Here is an 18,953-nt window from a genome sequence, read left to right as displayed (position 1 = left end):
GTACCAATAAAATATGTTTTAACGCCATCTTTGTCCGTTTCTGTTGGATAATGAAGCGGAAGACTTAATTAGATAGACAAGCGATCATGTCATGTGGTCATTAGCAATTCTTCCAGGGTGAGTTTTTCAGAGACAGGATAGGGACTCTAAGCCTATAATATAGAGATTGATTGCTTAAAGCAACGCAGCTCCAGCATGAGTGGAAATTTCATAAAAAATTTCTTAACATTTCACTCGCTTAAACAACTTTCTTCCGAAAAATTATTCAAAAATTGTGAGTAGCATCCCTGAAATTATGAACTCGCAAATTACTGTTCCGCTTTCGGTCATGGTTTTTGTATATCACCTTTTCGCAACTCTGCAAATATCGAACAGGTAGTAGACTGGCACAGCTGTTTAAAATTTACCTGTTACCAGTGATTAAGGTTCGATGTTTCGTTTTCCACTTTATCTATGCGAATTGTACACAGACAAAATTACAACTCAAGCAGGTACTCACCATTACATCAAATATCGTTTCTTTCGTATAATTTCGTTTCCAAGTCAACGTGCAGAACGTTTTTGATATAATTTAATGCGAATTTGATGAATTAGAATCATTCTTGACACAATGCATTAGAAATTGATAACAGCAAGTTATGAAGTCTCTTTTGAATCTTTTCAGAAAGTTTATTTTCGATTATCGAACCCGACTAAGGCTGTGATCAGGTTCAAGTCTACCCGATTTTTTTCACCTAATCATCTGATTTATTTCACCTGAACATTTGAGATTTTGGATCAGTTTATCTTACATTAGGTTCAGTCAAGGTTTAGGTCAGCCTAAAAATTTGCAGTGAACCTGAATGTGAAGTTACCTCGGAAGTTACCAGACCTGAATATAAAAATTTAGGGTTGAGGTTTATTCAAGTTCAACGTGATGAACTGATTTAAATCAGGTTTTCTTATATCAAATTCGATTCAATATTAAATCAAACAAACCTTGAATTACTCCGACAGTAAAATCCAAATCCTCAGAAAGATTCTTCTTACTATGGAACTGAGACTCTTCCTGAGACCTTATATGAAATACTGGGAAAAATCAAAATGTGCCGTCTGTTACAGTTGGGATTCGAAGCAGACAGCAACTGTTCCACTTACCACTCTGCTTTGACTCAGTTTAACTAAACCATGCCTCTTTTCTATTGTTTTGAGAGTAAACGTAGACAAAACGTAGTGCTTGTTTCGTAAGTGGAAATCAAGCCTAAGACTGGAACTATAGCGAGAAATCGATTTCTGAAAAACTGTTGAAGGAAGTACGAAGACAGATATAAACGTCAAATGTAACCTGGCCAGATAAAAGAGTTCATAAAAGTTGGTTCAGTATGTCAGATATATTCTATTCTCAACCTCATGTAACACATGTATTTTTCACCATTGGTCACGATTTCATCACTGAATTCATCACTGAATTCATCAGGATATGCGGAAAATTTTCTTTTATTTTAAATATTGATCTTACAAAATGTGATGGAGACTTATGCTGCCCGCGTGACAACCACTCAGATCTCCATCTTTTTTATTTTTTTTGTATGAAGGACTGATTGAGATAGGCCCGGACTGGCTGTACTGGGCGATCGGGCAATGCCCGATGCGCTATTTGCTTTTTGGCGCTCCTCAGACCAAAAAAGTTTATTTAGGCGTCTCCGAACCTTTTGCAGCCAATTCGCCCGATGCGCCTTTCGGTAGCCAGTCCGGCCCTGGATTGAGACTGATTCATAGTCAGGACACGAATTCTTATCCCTCTATGTGAAAATTCCAAAAGTCTAATATTGTTACCCAGCCTTTGTAAGCGAAAGTAAAATATGAGACGACAAGTATCGGATAATCCACAGAGCCATAATGCCGTATTATTAATGGAGGAGAAATTTCTCTCCGTGTATACTTTGTGTGTGTACACCAGATAATGTGTGTGACGTGCAGCATCTTTCTATTTTATTAGTTGACCGCTGAGTTTGCTTTCAAATCTCAACTCACTTTTGTGTAACACATTTTTGTGTTTATATTCCTTTGGACGTACGGGAATCATAAATTCTTCCTTTTCGGTGAATTTTTAGTAATAATAACGTGTGCCCCGATTATTGTTTTCCTGTGGACCCTACTTTATGCACATCATGATGAATCGAATCAATAACTTGGCTATTTACGTGGACATTGGTGTTGACAAATTGAAAATTTATCTGACAGTGTTGGACTCGCTGCATCCGACTTATTATTACGGCGAACTGCAATTCTCATACTTCGAATACCTTTCGGATCAATTGGAAAAAATAGTAACGTCTGACGACTGTAAAACCGAATCAATTTGTGCACTGACTACGCGTAATGGACTGCCACATTTTACATACAAATTCGATGCCAACACCTCGCGTTTCGTTTGGTCTAGGAAGATTAAAGGGTGTCCATTCGATCTGTACTATGGTCAAACTGATATGACACCGAGCCGAAAAGCAGCCACAATCTTTCTGTATGCCAATCTAATGGATAATCTAACAAATCATACCCAGCGACAGCGAAACGAAAACGATGTAAGTAGAACATGATTATTAGCTGACAAGAAGCTAAGACGCAGAGCTATATACTCAGCAAAATAATTCGTGTTTTCGCAGAAGCAACGTCCGCTACAAAATTAATTTGCCACTTACCCACACCAAGAACAACTGCAGTACAATGAGTTATCTTAATTTCTAATTGTAAGCGTTTTGTTTCAAATTTTAATACCGAGTTATTGATGGTACTAATGGTATTAATTATGATGCTTTTGTGTAAAGATATTTTGTTCTGTTCGATCATGGATATCTTGCAATATATATTTTTGAATAAATTTTTGTTCGGTTTTCTTCACTAAATTCGTTTGTTTTCGTAACGTCCGTGTGGTAGATATGTTCAACTGTGAAACCGTAATCGATATTTAATTTTATGGACTCAGCAGCTGAATCTGCTGATATTGAAAAATTACAAAACCTTTCAGGTTCCTAGCCATTAACATTCGTCAAGCATTCAGATTTTCGATTCGATTTTCATAGCTAAATTCGAACTTGGTGCTGATCGCACTATACTGAAATCAAATTGATACTTCTAAACTTTGTGCTGGCTTCCCAAAATCTAACTTGCCATTTAGAGAGCGATGTTTCCACGACGTATAGTGTCAAAATTGACATTAGAACAATAGAATTCTGTCTATTTTGACACTATACGTCGCTCTATAAATGGCCAGTAACCCTATACTTATGAATCAAAGGTCTGTATAGTATTTTTATGTTTCGTGGCTGAAAACGATAAAATTCAGACAAATTTGCTTCAACTGATTTTCAGCTGCTCCACTCACACAAACAAAACTGTTTATACGATTTTACCTCTACACGCACCTGCAAGTTCCACCCGCATAAACAAGTAAAAGCAGTTTCGTTTGTATGAATGGACTGGACTAGCTAAAGCAAATTCCTTTATAAATTTGACGGGACGTTGACTGTAACAACAGTTTCACAAAGTAACTGAGTTTTGAGGTATTCTTCTGAAAAACAGAAAACTTGCACTTTTCTTACAAAAATTTCTCCAGTTACACGAGCGTCACATGGTCGTGTGGGGTGTCATTAGCAGTGCCGCTTTTAGCTTTTGGGCGCCATCGGACAATCGGAAAAATAGGTGTCAATTTAGTAAAGCTAATTTTTTTTAAGGACCTCGGGCACCATTTTCTTCTACTCCACTTCGGACGCTACGGGCATTTGCCCATTTGGCCCATATGGAAAAGGCGGCACTGGTCATTAGATAGGTAATTACATGTACTTCCGGCGCAAATAGGGTCTTGTTGGGTTTAAAACTCATCCACACTGAGATATGTACAGTTGAAGTTTTCAATCGAAAAAAGACTGAGAGCTTACGAAACTTACAGAAATTTGTCGAGGTACACAAAACGTACATGGTCGTGTGGCGTGTCATTAGAAAGGTAATTGCATATACTTTCAGACAAAGTAGAGCTTACGGAAGTTTGGTAGCATCTACGACGAATCTGCTCTCTATTTGCCCCGGAAGTACATGAAATTACATTTCTAGTGACAATAATTCATCAATTGCTCCAAAATCTTTGGCTTCCTCTTTATTTTCACTTAAACTTAAGTACATTTAATAATAAAATTTTGCTCGCATTTTCCTTAATCCTTTCCCATTATCACTCCTTAAACTTAAATAATTTCAGCTTGAAACCCAAAATTTCACTGCATATGCCCGATAAGGCTGATACGATCAGAACTCTTATGCCAGCACTCACGTATGGATTGATGTTGAAGCCAGATATCTTAAATGGCACTTCAATTTCCTGTTACATTGAAAGAGAAATTCTTAACATTGTTGTCGATAAAATTTTGTTTCGATTTAACCTTCAATAAATCCGCGGCCAATTTCAGTACATTGTTCGCTGCAGCAAAACTGTCTTTCTTTACCGGATTTTGTTCCATCTGTAAAACGAATGAAAAGATCCAGTTTACTGTCACAAAGATGCGGCCGTATTGCTCATCTTTCCACGTTTACCTTAAGATACAAATTGATTTGCTCCGTGATCAAGATCGATACACTTCGATATTTGTCGTTAATTGCTGTGCCCAAGGTCATGAATCGCAGAATAAAGCATCCCAGTGAACACGACCAAATGAACACTTCCAAATCATAATGCCAATGTTGCTGAACCGAGTCATTAAGCGATTCGGCACATAGAAACGATACAAACACCAAGCACAACATTAGGGTGGTAGATACAATGACATCGACAGATCGCTGTGGTCCACGTCTCTGCTCAAAATATTTTGGTTTTGACGTAAGCCGTACGGTCATGGATAGGATCGTTTACCTTCAAATAAGATCGAACGCTGAGCCAAGTCTTAATGTTACGCAACTTGCTCAGACGAAAATGTGGCACCTCTGATTTTCGAGCTCTGCGGCTGGATGTTAGATGTGAGAAGAGTTTTGCGTACAGTAGCCTAGTTTGTGATGCGGAGAAGACAGATTTTATTTGAAACTTCATTCGTTGACTTAGACACACACATCGAGGGGGAAACTCCGAGCAAATACTGGGACAGATGGTATTTGCTATTGGTATATCCAATAGATGCCAATAGAAACCAATGACGCCAGTTGGTGACTGTTTCGGGGAGTAGGTAGGACAAGATTTGCTCGCGTAGCTTCTCCCTCGACACACACCAAAATCGTCACGGTTTCACAATCCCACCACAACGGTCGTAGTGAGGAAAAATCAAAATTTGTACATAAACTTGCACTCGCTGGCACACCGTTCACAATTATGGTGTGCGATTTCGTTTAGGTTGTTTCGAAACAAACCTTTCCTTGAAAGTTCTCTCAGCAACCGCTAACATGAAGAAGAGCAACGCAGTCAAGCAAAATCGCAGCAGGAGTCCGATCGACAGGAATAGTTTTTCCGAAAACGTTTGACCGAAAGCACTGTTGATGATAGTGACTTTCGGAATCATTTCCATAAGAATCGCAGGCATATCGAGAATGGTGAACTCGGTGGTGGTAGAATCGAACGCCGCCTGAAAAAGTTTTTTTTTTTTGCTTAAAAAAGGTTCCGTCGATAATCATCTAGCAGGTACGGTTTACTTCACATATTCTACAAAGTACGGGAACCAATGTCAACAAAACGCTGAGCATCAAGCCGATGTAAATGTAATCCGAAGATTTTGTCATCGTTTCAACTTTATTGGTGATTGATGTGGATATATCGAGTACGGACATCTCAACTTTGGTTAATTTATTGCCACGCCACAATGAACAAGAAACTGTGAACCGAAAGAGAATGTTGGCGATCAAAACAGTCCACCGCTCGTTTCATTGACGCAAAAAATTACTTTTATCGTTGACGGGTTTAAATGTGTGTGCAAGCGGAAAGCTATTGTTTTCCGATCGGTCAGACATCGAATCCGATTCACTTCCCGAACTGTAGCTGCACTCACTGTTGCTAGTTACACCGAGCCAAGGTGAAGTGAAAACTGTATTGGTCTGACCACTCGTGGGTGATAGATAACAATTTTTGTCAACATCTTCCTGCACCCTTTGACCGTTGAGTAAAACGTTTGGCTTAACGGTCAAATATTGGTTCTCTTCTTCCTTGTTCTCTGATGTAGTCTGAATTTGAGGAACCTTTATTGCTAAATCGAATGAAACTTTAGAACAACCAACTTACCCTGGCTGTTGTTCCCAGTTCGTCGCTACTCGACGATTTTCCATTGAAACTTTCAAAACCATGGTCAATGTTGGACCATTCACTTCGTTCACTTTCTGCATTCGTGTCCTCACAATTTTGCATTCGCTCGACCTCTAAATTCAATTCCAAATTCGACTCCAACCGATTCTTATTCAACCGATATGGACTGTAGACGTGATTCCAGTCCGCGTTTCGTTTCTTCAATCCTGGCGGACAATTGGTTGAGCTATTTCGATGGACATTGAATTTGTTGCCGTTGAATGGTTCCCCTTGGTCAGCACCAAATTTAGCCGACGAAGCTTTCGATGAAGTAGATGATCCTCTAAAAGTGACAAAATGTCTTAGTGCGTCGAATCATGGTGTTCATGACGAAAAAGTGGGTGTCTTAATCGTCTTAATCAAATGGAATCTGTACCTCCACGACGTTTTCCTTTTAACATTTCTCCGACTTAGTCGTCTTCTCTTTTCTTGCAAATCGATCGATGATTTCACTCTGCCGTCGGTTGTAGCCACAATTTGAGAATGAATGACCGACAGCAGTAAACTCAATAAATTAGGTAGCATTAGATCTCTCACTATAACAATGTTCTGAAGGTAAAGTTGCGCATCAGCTGACTTTGGTCGAACATTTTTCCCTGATTCGCTTAATTACCTCTTCGCAGTAACTGGTGACGTAGATGTACATACCAAAATTGAATACTTGAAGCGCGTACAAAGTCAGCAGAAAATTGTAAATTTTTCGTGATGTCTGTTGGACCCACCATTGTGAGTAAAGCGGTAACAGCAGGAAACGAATCAACGCTAACCGTATCACAGTGAATAGATTCTGCTTCGTTTTAGCCTTGGTGTATGATGAGCCTGATGAAGAAAACGGAAATATTTCCCAGTCTTTTTGACTTTAATTTCTGTGAGACACAAAATTGTTTACCTCTTACCAACGTGTCTACATCAATTAATTCAGGCTTTTGTTTGTTGGGTTTCGGATATTTGCCGTATGCGTTTATTGTCTGATTATTCACGGAACTATCCCACTTATTTTTGTCATATTTGCTGATATTATTTTGATACCTGAAAGGACACATTGAAGTCGATACTGTGCCAATTACTCTTTTTTTTACAAACCATCCGACTAACTGATTTAGATTCTTCATCTAGCCGTTGTACGCCGCTCCAGTCACATTTATTTTAATCTGAAATAATGAAATAGTTTATCCGTCCAGTATTATTATCGGGTCTATTACTTCCATCGATCAAAGTATACTTAATCGATTGATTTCAAATCTTGCGCTTCAATTTTTTTAACATCCATTTTCATAAAAGGACCATATTACCCGGGCCCTGTCATTATTTTTGTCGTCGTTATCGATAACAGATAATCAACCGATAAAAATAATGAGTTACCCCGTGAGCGCCACAGACACTTTAAAAAATAAATACATTTGTGTACCTGTTTTGGAAGATTGATTTTTGGCAATTTCGCGGATTGTAGGCCGAACGAAGTGAGGTCTACAAGCGAAAGTGCCTTAAATCAACCGTCCCAAACAGGTGCACATGTGAGTTTTCATGCAGAGGGCCGGAAACCCGAGAAAATTCGAAAAATTGTCCTTATTTTCGGCCCCGAAGCATGAAAATGACTATTTTGTTCTTGTCGCTTTTTTCGGGCGCCAGTTTTTTTATGGGCTTCGGGTGTCATTTTTGTTTTTCGGGTGCCCCGGGCATTTGCCCAATTTATCACTTTGGCACTTTTCGATCCACATTTTGTTTGTGTGTAATCGAAATTTTCAAAAATTTACACAACGAATGACAACATCATTCTTTACGACACCAAATATTTCTTACTCGAAAAGTTTGTAAACAAGTTTTGTCGCTGCCGTGTTAGAATATAGTTCTTCATCAGTCAATATCACTCTGAGCATGACTTTTTTTTGGAAACAATTACTTATTGCAGAAATACTTATTGTGTGATTAATGCATTGATTGTTTACTTGTGTATGTGCAAATGAACTGCTCTTAAATTTGGGTAAGGTTATAGAGAGGTTTGAGTTTAATTGAGAGATTGTTTAATTGTGCTTGAAAGACGGGGATATCACATTGAATTTGACTAAATACCAAAGACAGTAAAAACGGAGGTGTCCTCGAATGCTTAAAATTTGAACATTCAATCGAAAGTTACAATCTGTAGTCTGAGACTCAGACTCTGAGTCATTTTTGTTCGACAAAAAGTTCGTTATTTCCAGAATCTGCTAATTGACCTATACTACCTTGTCAAACAACGACTTTCGCGACCTATTCGGATACAATTTGTATTTGAGAAACATATTGCTGTATTTCAGGAGAGGTACAGTAATGAGCGATTGAACTGAAATTCGGAGTCATTTCAATACGAGTAGATTTCTAATTGTTCCCCTTCGTGGTAAAATTTCAGATTTTTCTTTGAAATTCTATAATTCGAAGCATACAGAGGACGTGAGTGAAATTTAGACAAGAATTTGATTCAGCTGTTTTTCATGCAAACATCATACTAATACAAACAAAACTGTAACTGCTTATTAGTCCTGATATGCGTGTGCGTGGAACTATTTCACCCGTATAAACAAGAACAAAACTTTTTTGTTTGTATGAGTGGTCCAGCTAAAATTTTAAGCAAGAATTTACGAGAATCGACTTAAATAACGTACCACCTTCTCTAATATGGAGAGATATGAATAATGTCGCTAATTCCACCGAATTTCGAATCCTAAGTTCTCCTATGTAAAGATTGATACCTTTCAACAATCTGACTTGAAACCTCGAACCAGCATATTCAAATTATAGTGACGGATTTTGTTTACTATAACGCCACGCATTAAGTAACGATCCTCGGTCAGTCTTTTCCTATCCACGACCGCCAAGGATTTAGTATACGCGTCCACACAATCTTGCAATCTTTTGCTCGGTCGTCTTATCTCATTGCTGGTATTATTAACGTTGCAGATTTTATGCAGTTCAGTGATATTCGTGACTTACGCCGCCTGTGTGCAAAGTTGTATGCAATGAAAGTAAATGGATAGGTATGGCCAAACGTTCAAATTTGTTCTAGCCGGAGCACATACGGATTTGCATGGCGCCACCTCAAACGAACTCATTTCTAGTGCAAATTTCCACTAGAAATGAGTTCGTTTGAGGTGGCGCCATGCAAATCCGTATGTGCTCCGGCTAGAACAAATTTGAACGTTTGGCCATACCTATCCATTTACTTTCATTGAGAATATCAACTATAATTATGATCTTTGCCAAGCTCTGCTTGGTCACAGCACAGCTAAAATTTTCTATTTTCTATAGAGATATTTCTGAGAGTCAGGCTTGTTTGAAAATCTAAGATGAAAACGAAAAAACGGTACGATTTTCGTACAAATCTGATTGTCAGAAACATCTCTATAAAAAGTTTAGCTACTAATTCCAGAGTTATATATACGTTACATTTTGACTATATCCACCCCTTTCACTTTTGGCGATAGATGCAAAAGGCACCAGCTACATTTTTGTGAACATGCATAACGTAGAGTGCGATTGCATGTGATGGAGCAAACATAAAGAGTGAAAGAGTTGCGTATGTTCACAGAACCTATGGAATTAGCCGTTGGCGATTGATCATTTGCATTACCTTCAGTATGTTTATATACTTTGGGAACACTAACTAAAAATCAGTGTGACCAACTGAGGTTTTTTTAGCCTATGTTTTTCTTCTACATGTCGTAATATCTCTCATTCATATATGATTTTACACTAGATGTTGGTGGCCTATTATTTGAATTTATTTAATCGCGCCATCTCTTTAACAACGATTTTCGATTAGTTTTTTGTTATATTTCCCCAGTGAAGGCATTTCTATGGGTTTAAACACACTCACTTCGGTATTCTTTCGTTAAAATTCGATCTCTATTATTCGCTTTAATTTGACGCATTTGACGTTTGGTTTTTGTATATTTTGTGATGTTTTTAATTTAAATGCTTCTTTTTCCAATTTTATTATGCAATTATTTATGTTACTAAAGTGATTCTAGCAAAACCAGTGCAATATAACGTAACAAACAATTTCTAACTTAAATCAAATGTTTATTAAAATATCGCCAATATTCGTTCGCAATCTTAAGTAGATCAATTTTGTCCTCCTTAGTTTTTGAGTGTTGGCATTCTACAATATTTTTTTTGCATTGTTTTAAATAGAAGAGAGAAAAAAAAGTTTGTAAATTTTGAGCAATTCTTGCTTGGAATAATTCAATTTTAAATGAATTTTTTGATGACTTCAACACAATGGAAACTCGAGGAACACTTTTCCGAGAAATTCATAAAAATACTTGGCTGAAAAGACTTACAGTTGACAATAAAAAGATAACAGTTGGTTCAGGCTCCAAGGTAAATTTCTGATGATTATCTTGAACAGACGAATGTTTATGTGTGTCGTTTAAAATAAATGCTAAATTTTTTGCGTGCATGGTGTAAACGGTGACCAAGACGCTGGTCGTAATTAATAATTTTTGCCGAGAGAAACTTTCTCATTACAGAAATATATTTCATTAATTACGAACAACAATTTGCTATGTGTGTGGTTCTACTTGAGTGCATAATTTTTGTTTTAGAAATCTGATCGTTCGTGGGTGGTGTTCTGTGTGCACGATGATTGCGAAGCAACATTAGAGGGATATGTTGACATGAGAGAGGCCGGTTCTCACATACCCGAATGGACGGTCAATTTGCAAACAACACTGCACATTTCACATGCTCTGGTGCCGTCGGAACAGGAATATGAATTTGTCATCACTTTAGCCTCGGATGTGGTTCGATTCAACGCTGCCAGCTGGTAAATGTTCTGATACCAGATTTTTTTTGTTGTGTTTTATGATGTCCTCAATTGCGTAGATTTATTGACCGAAAATCGAATCAATTACAGGGAAATAATGCAAGAATGGGTCGACACGTTACGTCAGAAATTGAGAGAAATGAAAATTCTGTCGCCCAGAGAGAATCTGTACAGTAAATTACCGGAAATTCGTGCACCACTGTTACCTACTCGCGATCCTACATCACCGTTACCGGCTCCACCTCCCGTTCCGGCAGCGATCGTTCCAGGAATCGAACGAATTGCATCGGCTAGTCCGTCATCACATTCCACAACCGGCAGTAATCGAGCTATTCAACCGTCAATACCGAGTTCAACGCCAGTTTCTACAACAACCATAACATCACCAACTACTCAAACATCTACAGTGACAACGTCTCCATCATCACAAGTGACGTCGTGTGTTCCATCATTATCGTCAGCGTCAGCATCCTTTTCACCCATTCCAGTCACAGCAATGTCGAATACTCTAACGCAGAATCTGATGAATATGCTCTCGAATCCCGTGTCCACTTACAGTAGTCAACTGTCCAACATACAGTCAAGCTCAAATTCATCGAATGGATCCATTGACGATGCATTCTTTTTCGAGGATGAGCCTGCTGTAACCGGATCTAGTCAACTATCTGATTTAAATTTCATGCACGAATGTGCCGCGAAAAACCGGAAGGAATTATTTCCTAAAGTCGACAATCTACCATCGTTGGCCAAGACATTTTCGGATAATGTCTTGGCCGATCCGAACACCTGCGCGTCAACATCCACAGCATCAATGCAGAATTCATCCGATTTGCTTCTTCAAAATGATGGAGGTAATTGTGGTGACTTTGGTGCTCAAAATTCATTTCAATCAAATCAAACAAAAAATTTCAGAAACTAGCAGTAGTTCGTCAACACCATCAGCTGTTTATCAGGACGAACCGTTGGTCATTCCGAGGTAAGACGATTGTGTTTTCGCAGTTGAAGGAACGAAATTGAATTTTGAATTTTTCGCAGACCGCAAACATCACGAATTTCATCACGCGAAAACCAGCTGAAACGACTAGCTGTTCAACCTCAAATTCTATCTGCGATACCAACCACATTATCCGATGACATAGGCACAACTAACATTACAATCATTCAAGTGTCCAGTCCCATTTCGTCGACGAAAACATCAAAGGAAATTTTTAACTTTCCGACACTCAACTCGACAATCGAAAAAGCCGACAACAATTTTCGGAGCAACGTCCAAATCATTCCGTCCAATTATTCACCACCACCATCCATAACAACCGGCACCAATCTGCCGGTTAAGGGCAAGACAAACATTACCGTTCAAGTTTCCGGTGCAACGTCGCTGGCAACTGGCTACGGCAAGATCATCAAACAAGGTCTCCATCGTAGCGAATCCCAGCCGCAATCATCATCCAGTGTTGCCGATACTTCGCCTTCCGTCCGCAGTTTTGGCGCTGTGACAAACATACCCATTGGCAGTGATGAGAAACCAACCAATTCAATGCATTATGAACAAGTGTTTATCACACCATCCACCAGCACCGAAGCGAGTGAAGATAGTCGACAGATGGCATCGTCGAAAATGGTTGTAGCGAAACAGCAACCGAAATCGTCTAGTCAGAACGAGTTGCATGTGAACCGAATCAATCTTCACAAAGAAACCGTTACGAATAAGGAAAACAATGCACCATCGTCGGAGGAATTGGCTGTTGCCTCAACATCAACTGCCGGAACGCAGAATATTGTACAGTTAAATAATGCAGGCAGTTCTGTCGTTGCTACCAATCACAACAAGAACCACATTCCAAGTAGTGCCAACAAAAAGCAGCCCGTCTCATCGAGAGAGAATCTTTCGTCACCTCTGCCAGCAATTAGGAAATTTTTAACGCGTGGACTCACAGAAGCGTGCATATCGCGGCAGAGTCGCAAAGATTCGGGTAACGAACGACGACAGCCAGTAAAGAACGTAAGTTTCGCGTGTAATAAGGCACGAACATGTTGAGTGATCAACGAACAATGATTTTTCTTCGTAGGACGAAACTCACGCCGAAAATGCCAATAACGAATCAACAAACGATGAATCTCACGAACAGAGGAGAAGGAGCTCGTCGACATCCGATGCACGGTCAAGATCCGTTAATAATAATGTGAATAGCACTGCTCCAACAAACGGTGAGTTTCGAAGCAATTTCGAACGCAAACCAAATGTGTTGGACAGGTAATCGAAAGATTATCGTCCCTGTGGCCCATAGGCATTCATTAAACTAATTCGAACGTCCGGCTACGTTCCCTCACCACAAATTTTTATTGCAGAATCGCGAAATCGTATGCAACCCGCTCCCCAACCATTCCGCCCCGAAAACACATCACATTCCACTAGGCTTACATTACGCGAACAACAAGTCATGCAATTGCGACGCGAAATGATTCATCCGGGCGGCGTTCGTATACAGTTGCGTCGCAAGGATTGTATCGGTTCAATTGCATTGATCGACGCATTCGGTGGCGTTTGGGTCGGTGGATGGAAGCAGAAAGAACATCCGATGCTGTACAATGCGTTACACATCGGCGACCAATTGATTTCGATCGGAGGCATAAACATATCGACATCGTCCGAAGCAACGCGTGTGATTCGAAATGCTCCCGGACTGTATGTAAGTGAATGAGATGAACAGTCAGCGTTGATGTGTTCGGTTTAACTGTTATGGTTTTTGTTACTCAGATTGAATTGATCATAAGGCGGGTTCCTTTCGGACGAGTGTACGCCATTCGTCGAGAAATGGATGGCCAATGTTTAGGATTGATTAGAGACGGGAATACTGCGACAATAGTTGATGTTGTGCCGAAGAGTCTATCAGGTAAAATCGATTTGTCGACGTTGAATTGAACCGATTTTAACAAGAAATATTTTTCTTCTCTTTTCCCTACCATTCCACAGCACGGTACGGTCTTCCACCTAAGGTTGGTGATCAATTTTTATTTTATTTTTCAATCCGTCCATTGATACTGATCGTTTCGTTTTTTTTGTATTTCTTGTTCTCGCCCAGGCACAATCCTGTGATGGTCTGTCGCTAACATTTTGGGTGCTAACCGAAATCAATGGTCGTCCGTTAAATTTATTTTTTAAAGACAATGAAGTGAAAGACAGACTGAATTCGGTCGGTCGAGACATATCGATATTGGTGCAGCCGTCTGACTTGGTGGCCAAACTGAAAAAGCAATTGAAATCGATGCGAAGCTACAAAGAATACATTGTGCAATGATGTTGTGGGGGTGGGCAGAGGAGGTAAACAATATTTTATCACACAGAGCGGAGGTAAACGATTTTTTTTATTTTCTTTAAAATAATTTCTTTTTTTTCATAAATAATTTTCACGCATGGCTGTAGACAAAATTAACTTTTGTTTGTTTTTGTTTATTTAATTTTTAAATTGAAGAAAAAATATTTATTTTTTAGTTTTAATATCAACTCAATCAAAAACGGAAAAAGAGAAAAAATTTCATGTTGAACGCGCAAGTAGAGTTAGCTTTTTTATAGCAAAACAAAAACGATGTGTGCCTTAGTTATAAAAAAAATGGCTAATGGCATTGAAGTATAACCGAGCTTCCTTTCAGATATTCCTTCAAATTCTTCTAATTAAAGTGTATCATTAACATTGAATGTGTATATCCCGAGACCAATTGACATTTTATTACGATTCGAACCTCGCACGGAAGTCTAAGTTCTAATTCGTCCTAAATTTTGTACGATTTACTGAATTGCGGCGCGGATTTTTAAATATTTCATTAATAACTGAACCTACAAAGTGAAATTTAGAGTTGCCATAACAGAAAAATTTCGAATTTGGTGTTGTTGTGGCGACTATTTTCGTATGAGTTGGGTCAGTTAAGCTGGAACCACACTTCCCACGTTTGAAAAAAAAACTCTTTGTCTTCTCTGTGTTTTCTCTGTGTTTTCACCCTGTTTGCGTATAGCTATAAAGTAAACACCGGATAAATTCGAGAACCAGAAAAACATATAAAATCCTTTTACACGCAAATAAAAATCCTTTGTTAAGAAAATCCTCAAAAAATTCCTTTACATTTTAAGGAAAACCTCGACAAACATACACTGACAAAAAAGAGTTGCAAATCTTACCTGTAGGTAACTCTGTCTCCAGGTAATCTACAATAGCTGTCACAGCTGTAGTGTCTCATACAAAAAATACAGCTGCGGCAGATAAAATACATTACCTGGAGACAAAGTTACCTGCTGCAGGTAAGATTTTCAACTCTCTTTTTTTTCAGTGTAGTAAAATCCTTAAAATACTTGCGATTGAACGAAAATGTCGTTCGAATGGTTGAAAATCTTCAGAGGGTTTTCTTTTAGAAAATTCGCTTGTTACACGAACTACACGATTGTCTGCTCGTTGGATAAATTGAACACGATTCCATTTTATCTCCACTTAGCCTTGATTTCCACTTACAAAAAAACCACGCCTCTTTTCTATTGTTAAAAGAGTAAACGGATAGAAAACGGAGTGCTTTTTCCGTAAGTAGAAATCAGTGCTGTTGTCTCTCAAAAATTCATTTTGATTCACCGTCTTTTGTTTAGCTGTCAGGTAAACAGATGGGCTATTTAATGAACGGTGTGACTGCTATTTCAGCTTTAAGTATGATTTCCACTCAAAAAATTAATCCGTGTGAGAGCCGTGAGAGAGCAAGCTGTCAAGTAAACAAGGCAAAAATTGAAAAAAATTCAATTTTGTCTTTCACTTGGATTACTTTTTTGGTGAGTGGAAAGCAAACATTAAACTTTGCCGTGAGCTCAGGAAGACAATTCATTTGTAAATTTGTTTAACGAAATTTATCGAAAATTTTCGATAGTAGAATTTGCAATTTTTTCAGTAAATTCAGTACTTCCATAATTTTACAAATAATACTGTACCACAGCTACTCTGAAACGGAACAAGTTTTGATCTTTCTTACCTTACATACCATGAACTAGAACATTACTTTGATTTCTCGCTTTAGTTGAATTAAAAGTTGCAATATTTTCGATCGTTCACTCCACATCTATTGAAGAACTTACCTTTTACTACGAAGTCTACAGCCTTGGTTGTGTGTAGGAACAGGTAGTGATGTCTCTTCGACACCTTTGTTTACTGTCGCGTTATTAATAATTCTACTCATTTTCAAAGAGAGTTTTAGTACTTCACGTCCTTGGTGGTACGCAGACATTTCAGTTTGTTTTACAAAAAAAAGATACTCGGGCTGTGGATCTAATGCACTTTTGTCCCAACTATTTTTGGTTAAGGATAATGAGAGCTTTGTTAATTCTCATGTAATAAAATTTTGGTTATTCACGACAGATTCTTTGTGTAGGCCCTGGTTCAATGTGGAAAGTTGCAAATTTTATTTCGTTGAATTTTTTTTTGTTATTTTTTAAGAAACCGTCCGCAAAAGATTTGACAACAGTCATAAGAATGCAACCGGTAATTTGGAATTTACTGTTAGTGTAGTTCGTAATATAAAAAAAATCCATCCCGACAATATCAGCCATTTGATAAACGTGCACAGAAAACTATGGTTCCGTGAATTACATAGATTTTTTTTTTTTCATTTACTTGAGGTGAATGTACGATTCAGGCAAAATCCGTTGAATCTATTTACTTCAAAACTTCACAGCAAGTATGATTATACTTACTGTAAATATATAGTTAAAATTGCTGCGATATAATTTTTATATGTTCCACATTAGTCAATAGCATAATTTGCATAATCGTAATCAATCTATAATTCCCGGAATCATACATTTTCTTGCGTGTATAAATAACACGCAAAAGGGAATGGTAAAGCTGGTCGCTGGCGAGAAAAAAAAAATCTACTTTGACTGTGGTTCATGTGGACTCTATATTCTATGGACTCCACGTGCGGCACTCCAACCGTCCCGTAAACAACCAACGTGTTGTGACGCATTCGACACTTGAAATGTGAGTAAAAGTCTAGTTACAAAGTCTGGGCTTGGGGTGTTAATAACCAAGAAACAGGGCTTGTTTTAGAGAATTTTTGATTCTGAATAATTCCGAAAAAAAATTTCAGAATTAAAATTTTCCAAAATAAGTCCTGCTAATAAAACAAATAATTTCAATTTTTTTTCTATCAAGCGACGAATCAATGAAATCAGGCGTTGCATTCCAAATTATTATTTTTTATTTCATTGATACTCGGGAAAAGGAATTCAATTCAAATGACCTTTTCATTCATCTATTATTCACCCCGTACTTAATGTCTTATAAATATAAATATTTTTTTTTTTGTTTTTACATTTATTATTATATTATTTTACATTTTACATGTTTTATATTTTTGTATTTTATTCTAAATAACTTTTGTATCTATGAAAATATGAATAAACAAGATAAAACATTCTGAATCTGTTCATTTTAATCATAATATTGTGGCCCTTGATGCCCTTGATGGTGTTTTGATGCTTAGCATCAATTCATAAATTCCTGCAAATTAGGGTGGTCAAAAAAACACTTTGTGGGCTCGTTTGTGGGATTTGCTCGAATCCTCCTAGTAATTATGAAAGGTCAGGGGAAGAAACTAAGATCGGCATAAAAATATTGGGGATAAGCCTCCTGTTGGGTTAGCTCAAAATCAGAGAACGAAATTCAAAATCACCCCAAATACATCCCTACCAAAATCGGCTCCAAAATGACTTTTAATTTACTTGTCAACTTTCTTAAATGGTATTAATTTATACACAACAGGCCAGGGAACACAATAATATTGTCGATATTAAACACTCTGGCTACCTGAAGTCAAGATTATTTCTTCAGAGGAGAACTGCTGGCTCGAAAGATTGGACGGTGATGTCATATGCCCTGAAAAATATTTGAGTCAGCTAAAAGCAAAGGCTGAGTTCAGGAGTTGCCAAAACCGCTTGAAATTGTGGAAAAATTCGGTTTTTGGACGTTCCCTTTATTTCGAAATTTTTGGCGTTTTTTTTGGAAATTTTGGAAAGCGTTGAAAAATACTTTGTGCCACCGAGAATTGAAATACGACTCTTTTCAGCACTCATTTTAGTGTTGTAAAGTGACTTATTTCAGCACCCGTTTGATGGGATATTTCAACACTCAAAGTATGGAATTTGTATGAGTTATTACAACATTCGTTTTAGAAAATGCAAAGCAATGTGATCGATCAAATTTGAAGAGTGATTGTTTACCATGTAAATTATGATTTTTTGGGCATTTGTCTATTTCAATTCTCGGTTGGCACAAAGCATGATGTGTTACACGTATTGTAATGAGATTTTTTCAGCACACGACAAGTAAATTAAAATCATTTTCGCCAAACTTACCTCCAAAAATCCTTGAAAAAGAAATAAAATCCTGCAAAGACGGAGAAAATACTCACAGTTTTGAAATCCTCACACTTCTAAGAATTTTTGAAAACTAGAAAATTCTCGACAACAAAGAAAATCCTTGAAAATCTTTAAAGGATTTTCTAAAAAATAGTACATTTCATACCTAGGACTAAAGTCTCGCCTTCGGCTCTGTCTGGAAACTTCTCACACGCTAAAAAACACTTTCAGTCCGTGGTACGAATAATATTTTTCATATTAGACGGAGAATATGGTCCTAGGGATGGTCCTAGGTTCAGGTCCTAGGTATGAAAAAAACTTATGTATTCAAAAAATCTGTTTAACCGACACTCGTATGCTGATGAGATGTATTGACTTACACCGATCGGTGAAAAAAAATGTTTAAGAAAATCGATTGACTGGTTGGATTGTGCACGTACAGTGGACATCAGTGAATTTTACATATCTATTTGGTT

At 37.8% G+C, this 18,953-nt stretch overlaps 3 protein-coding genes across 4 annotated transcripts; 2 read left to right on the top strand and 1 right to left on the bottom strand.

Annotated features, from left to right (window-relative positions):
• Positions 1-1,933: 1,933 nt before the first annotated feature.
• On the top strand, positions 1,934-2,878 carry LOC119067549. Its single transcript, XM_037170614.1, has 2 exons — positions 1,934-2,564; positions 2,646-2,878. The coding sequence occupies exons 1-2, from the start codon at positions 2,142-2,144 to the stop codon at positions 2,667-2,669; spliced, it is 447 nt and encodes a 148-aa protein (XP_037026509.1). The 5' UTR covers positions 1,934-2,141; the 3' UTR covers positions 2,670-2,878.
• Positions 2,879-4,102: 1,224 nt separating this feature from the next.
• On the bottom strand, positions 4,103-8,253 carry LOC119067522 (putative homeodomain transcription factor). 2 transcript variants are annotated; one of them, XM_037170550.1, is made up of 13 exons: positions 8,090-8,253; positions 7,373-7,440; positions 7,179-7,318; positions 6,903-7,108; positions 6,666-6,838; positions 6,230-6,572; positions 5,895-6,186; positions 5,647-5,825; positions 5,368-5,579; positions 4,880-5,009; positions 4,564-4,821; positions 4,413-4,490; positions 4,103-4,351 (listed from the first exon to the last, which is right to left on the bottom strand). In XM_037170550.1, exons 2-13 carry the CDS (start codon positions 7,399-7,401, stop codon positions 4,205-4,207), a joined length of 2,187 nt encoding a protein of 728 aa, XP_037026445.1. In that variant the 5' UTR covers positions 7,402-7,440; positions 8,090-8,253; the 3' UTR covers positions 4,103-4,204. The 2 variants fall into 2 exon arrangements, with proteins under 2 accessions (XP_037026445.1, XP_037026446.1); XM_037170551.1 differs by having other exon boundaries at positions 5,895-6,171; positions 8,090-8,252.
• A 1,940-nt stretch (positions 8,254-10,193) lies between these two features.
• LOC119067518 (endochitinase A) lies at positions 10,194-14,569 on the top strand. Its single transcript, XM_037170538.1, has 10 exons — positions 10,194-10,645; positions 10,870-11,090; positions 11,181-11,941; positions 12,003-12,066; positions 12,126-13,092; positions 13,160-13,298; positions 13,440-13,780; positions 13,849-13,984; positions 14,065-14,087; positions 14,174-14,569. Exons 1-10 carry the CDS (start codon positions 10,544-10,546, stop codon positions 14,387-14,389), a joined length of 2,970 nt encoding a protein of 989 aa, XP_037026433.1. The 5' UTR covers positions 10,194-10,543; the 3' UTR covers positions 14,390-14,569.
• The last annotated feature ends 4,384 nt before the right edge of the window (positions 14,570-18,953 follow it).

Source organism: Bradysia coprophila (genome assembly GCF_014529535.1).
Source record: "Bradysia coprophila strain Holo2 chromosome X unlocalized genomic scaffold, BU_Bcop_v1 contig_12, whole genome shotgun sequence".
Lineage (NCBI taxonomy): Eukaryota > Metazoa > Arthropoda > Insecta > Diptera > Sciaridae > Bradysia > Bradysia coprophila.
The sequence above is the reverse complement of the archived record's forward strand: the minus strand, read 5'-3'. Positions and strand labels throughout refer to the sequence as shown.

Coding starts and splice junctions, on each gene's coding strand:
- LOC119067549 (XM_037170614.1), top strand. CDS start 2,142: ATGCACATCATGATGAATCGAATCAATAACTTGGCTATTTACGTGGAC. Junction 2,565..2,645: donor GACAGCGAAACGAAAACGAT/GTAAGTAGAACA, acceptor GTGTTTTCGCAG/AAGCAACGTCCGCTACAAAA.
- LOC119067518 (XM_037170538.1), top strand. CDS start 10,544: ATGGAAACTCGAGGAACACTTTTCCGAGAAATTCATAAAAATACTTGG. Junction 13,299..13,439: donor TAGCACTGCTCCAACAAACG/GTGAGTTTCGAA, acceptor TTTTTATTGCAG/AATCGCGAAATCGTATGCAA. Junction 14,088..14,173: donor GGTACGGTCTTCCACCTAAG/GTTGGTGATCAA, acceptor GTTCTCGCCCAG/GCACAATCCTGTGATGGTCT.
- LOC119067522 (XM_037170550.1), bottom strand. CDS start 7,401: ATGAAGAATCTAAATCAGTTAGTCGGATG. Junction 6,573..6,665: donor AAAAGGAAAACGTCGTGGAG/GTACAGATTCCA, acceptor TGTCACTTTTAG/AGGATCATCTACTTCATCGA. Junction 4,352..4,412: donor TGGCCGCGGATTTATTGAAG/GTTAAATCGAAA, acceptor TCAATGTAACAG/GAAATTGAAGTGCCATTTAA.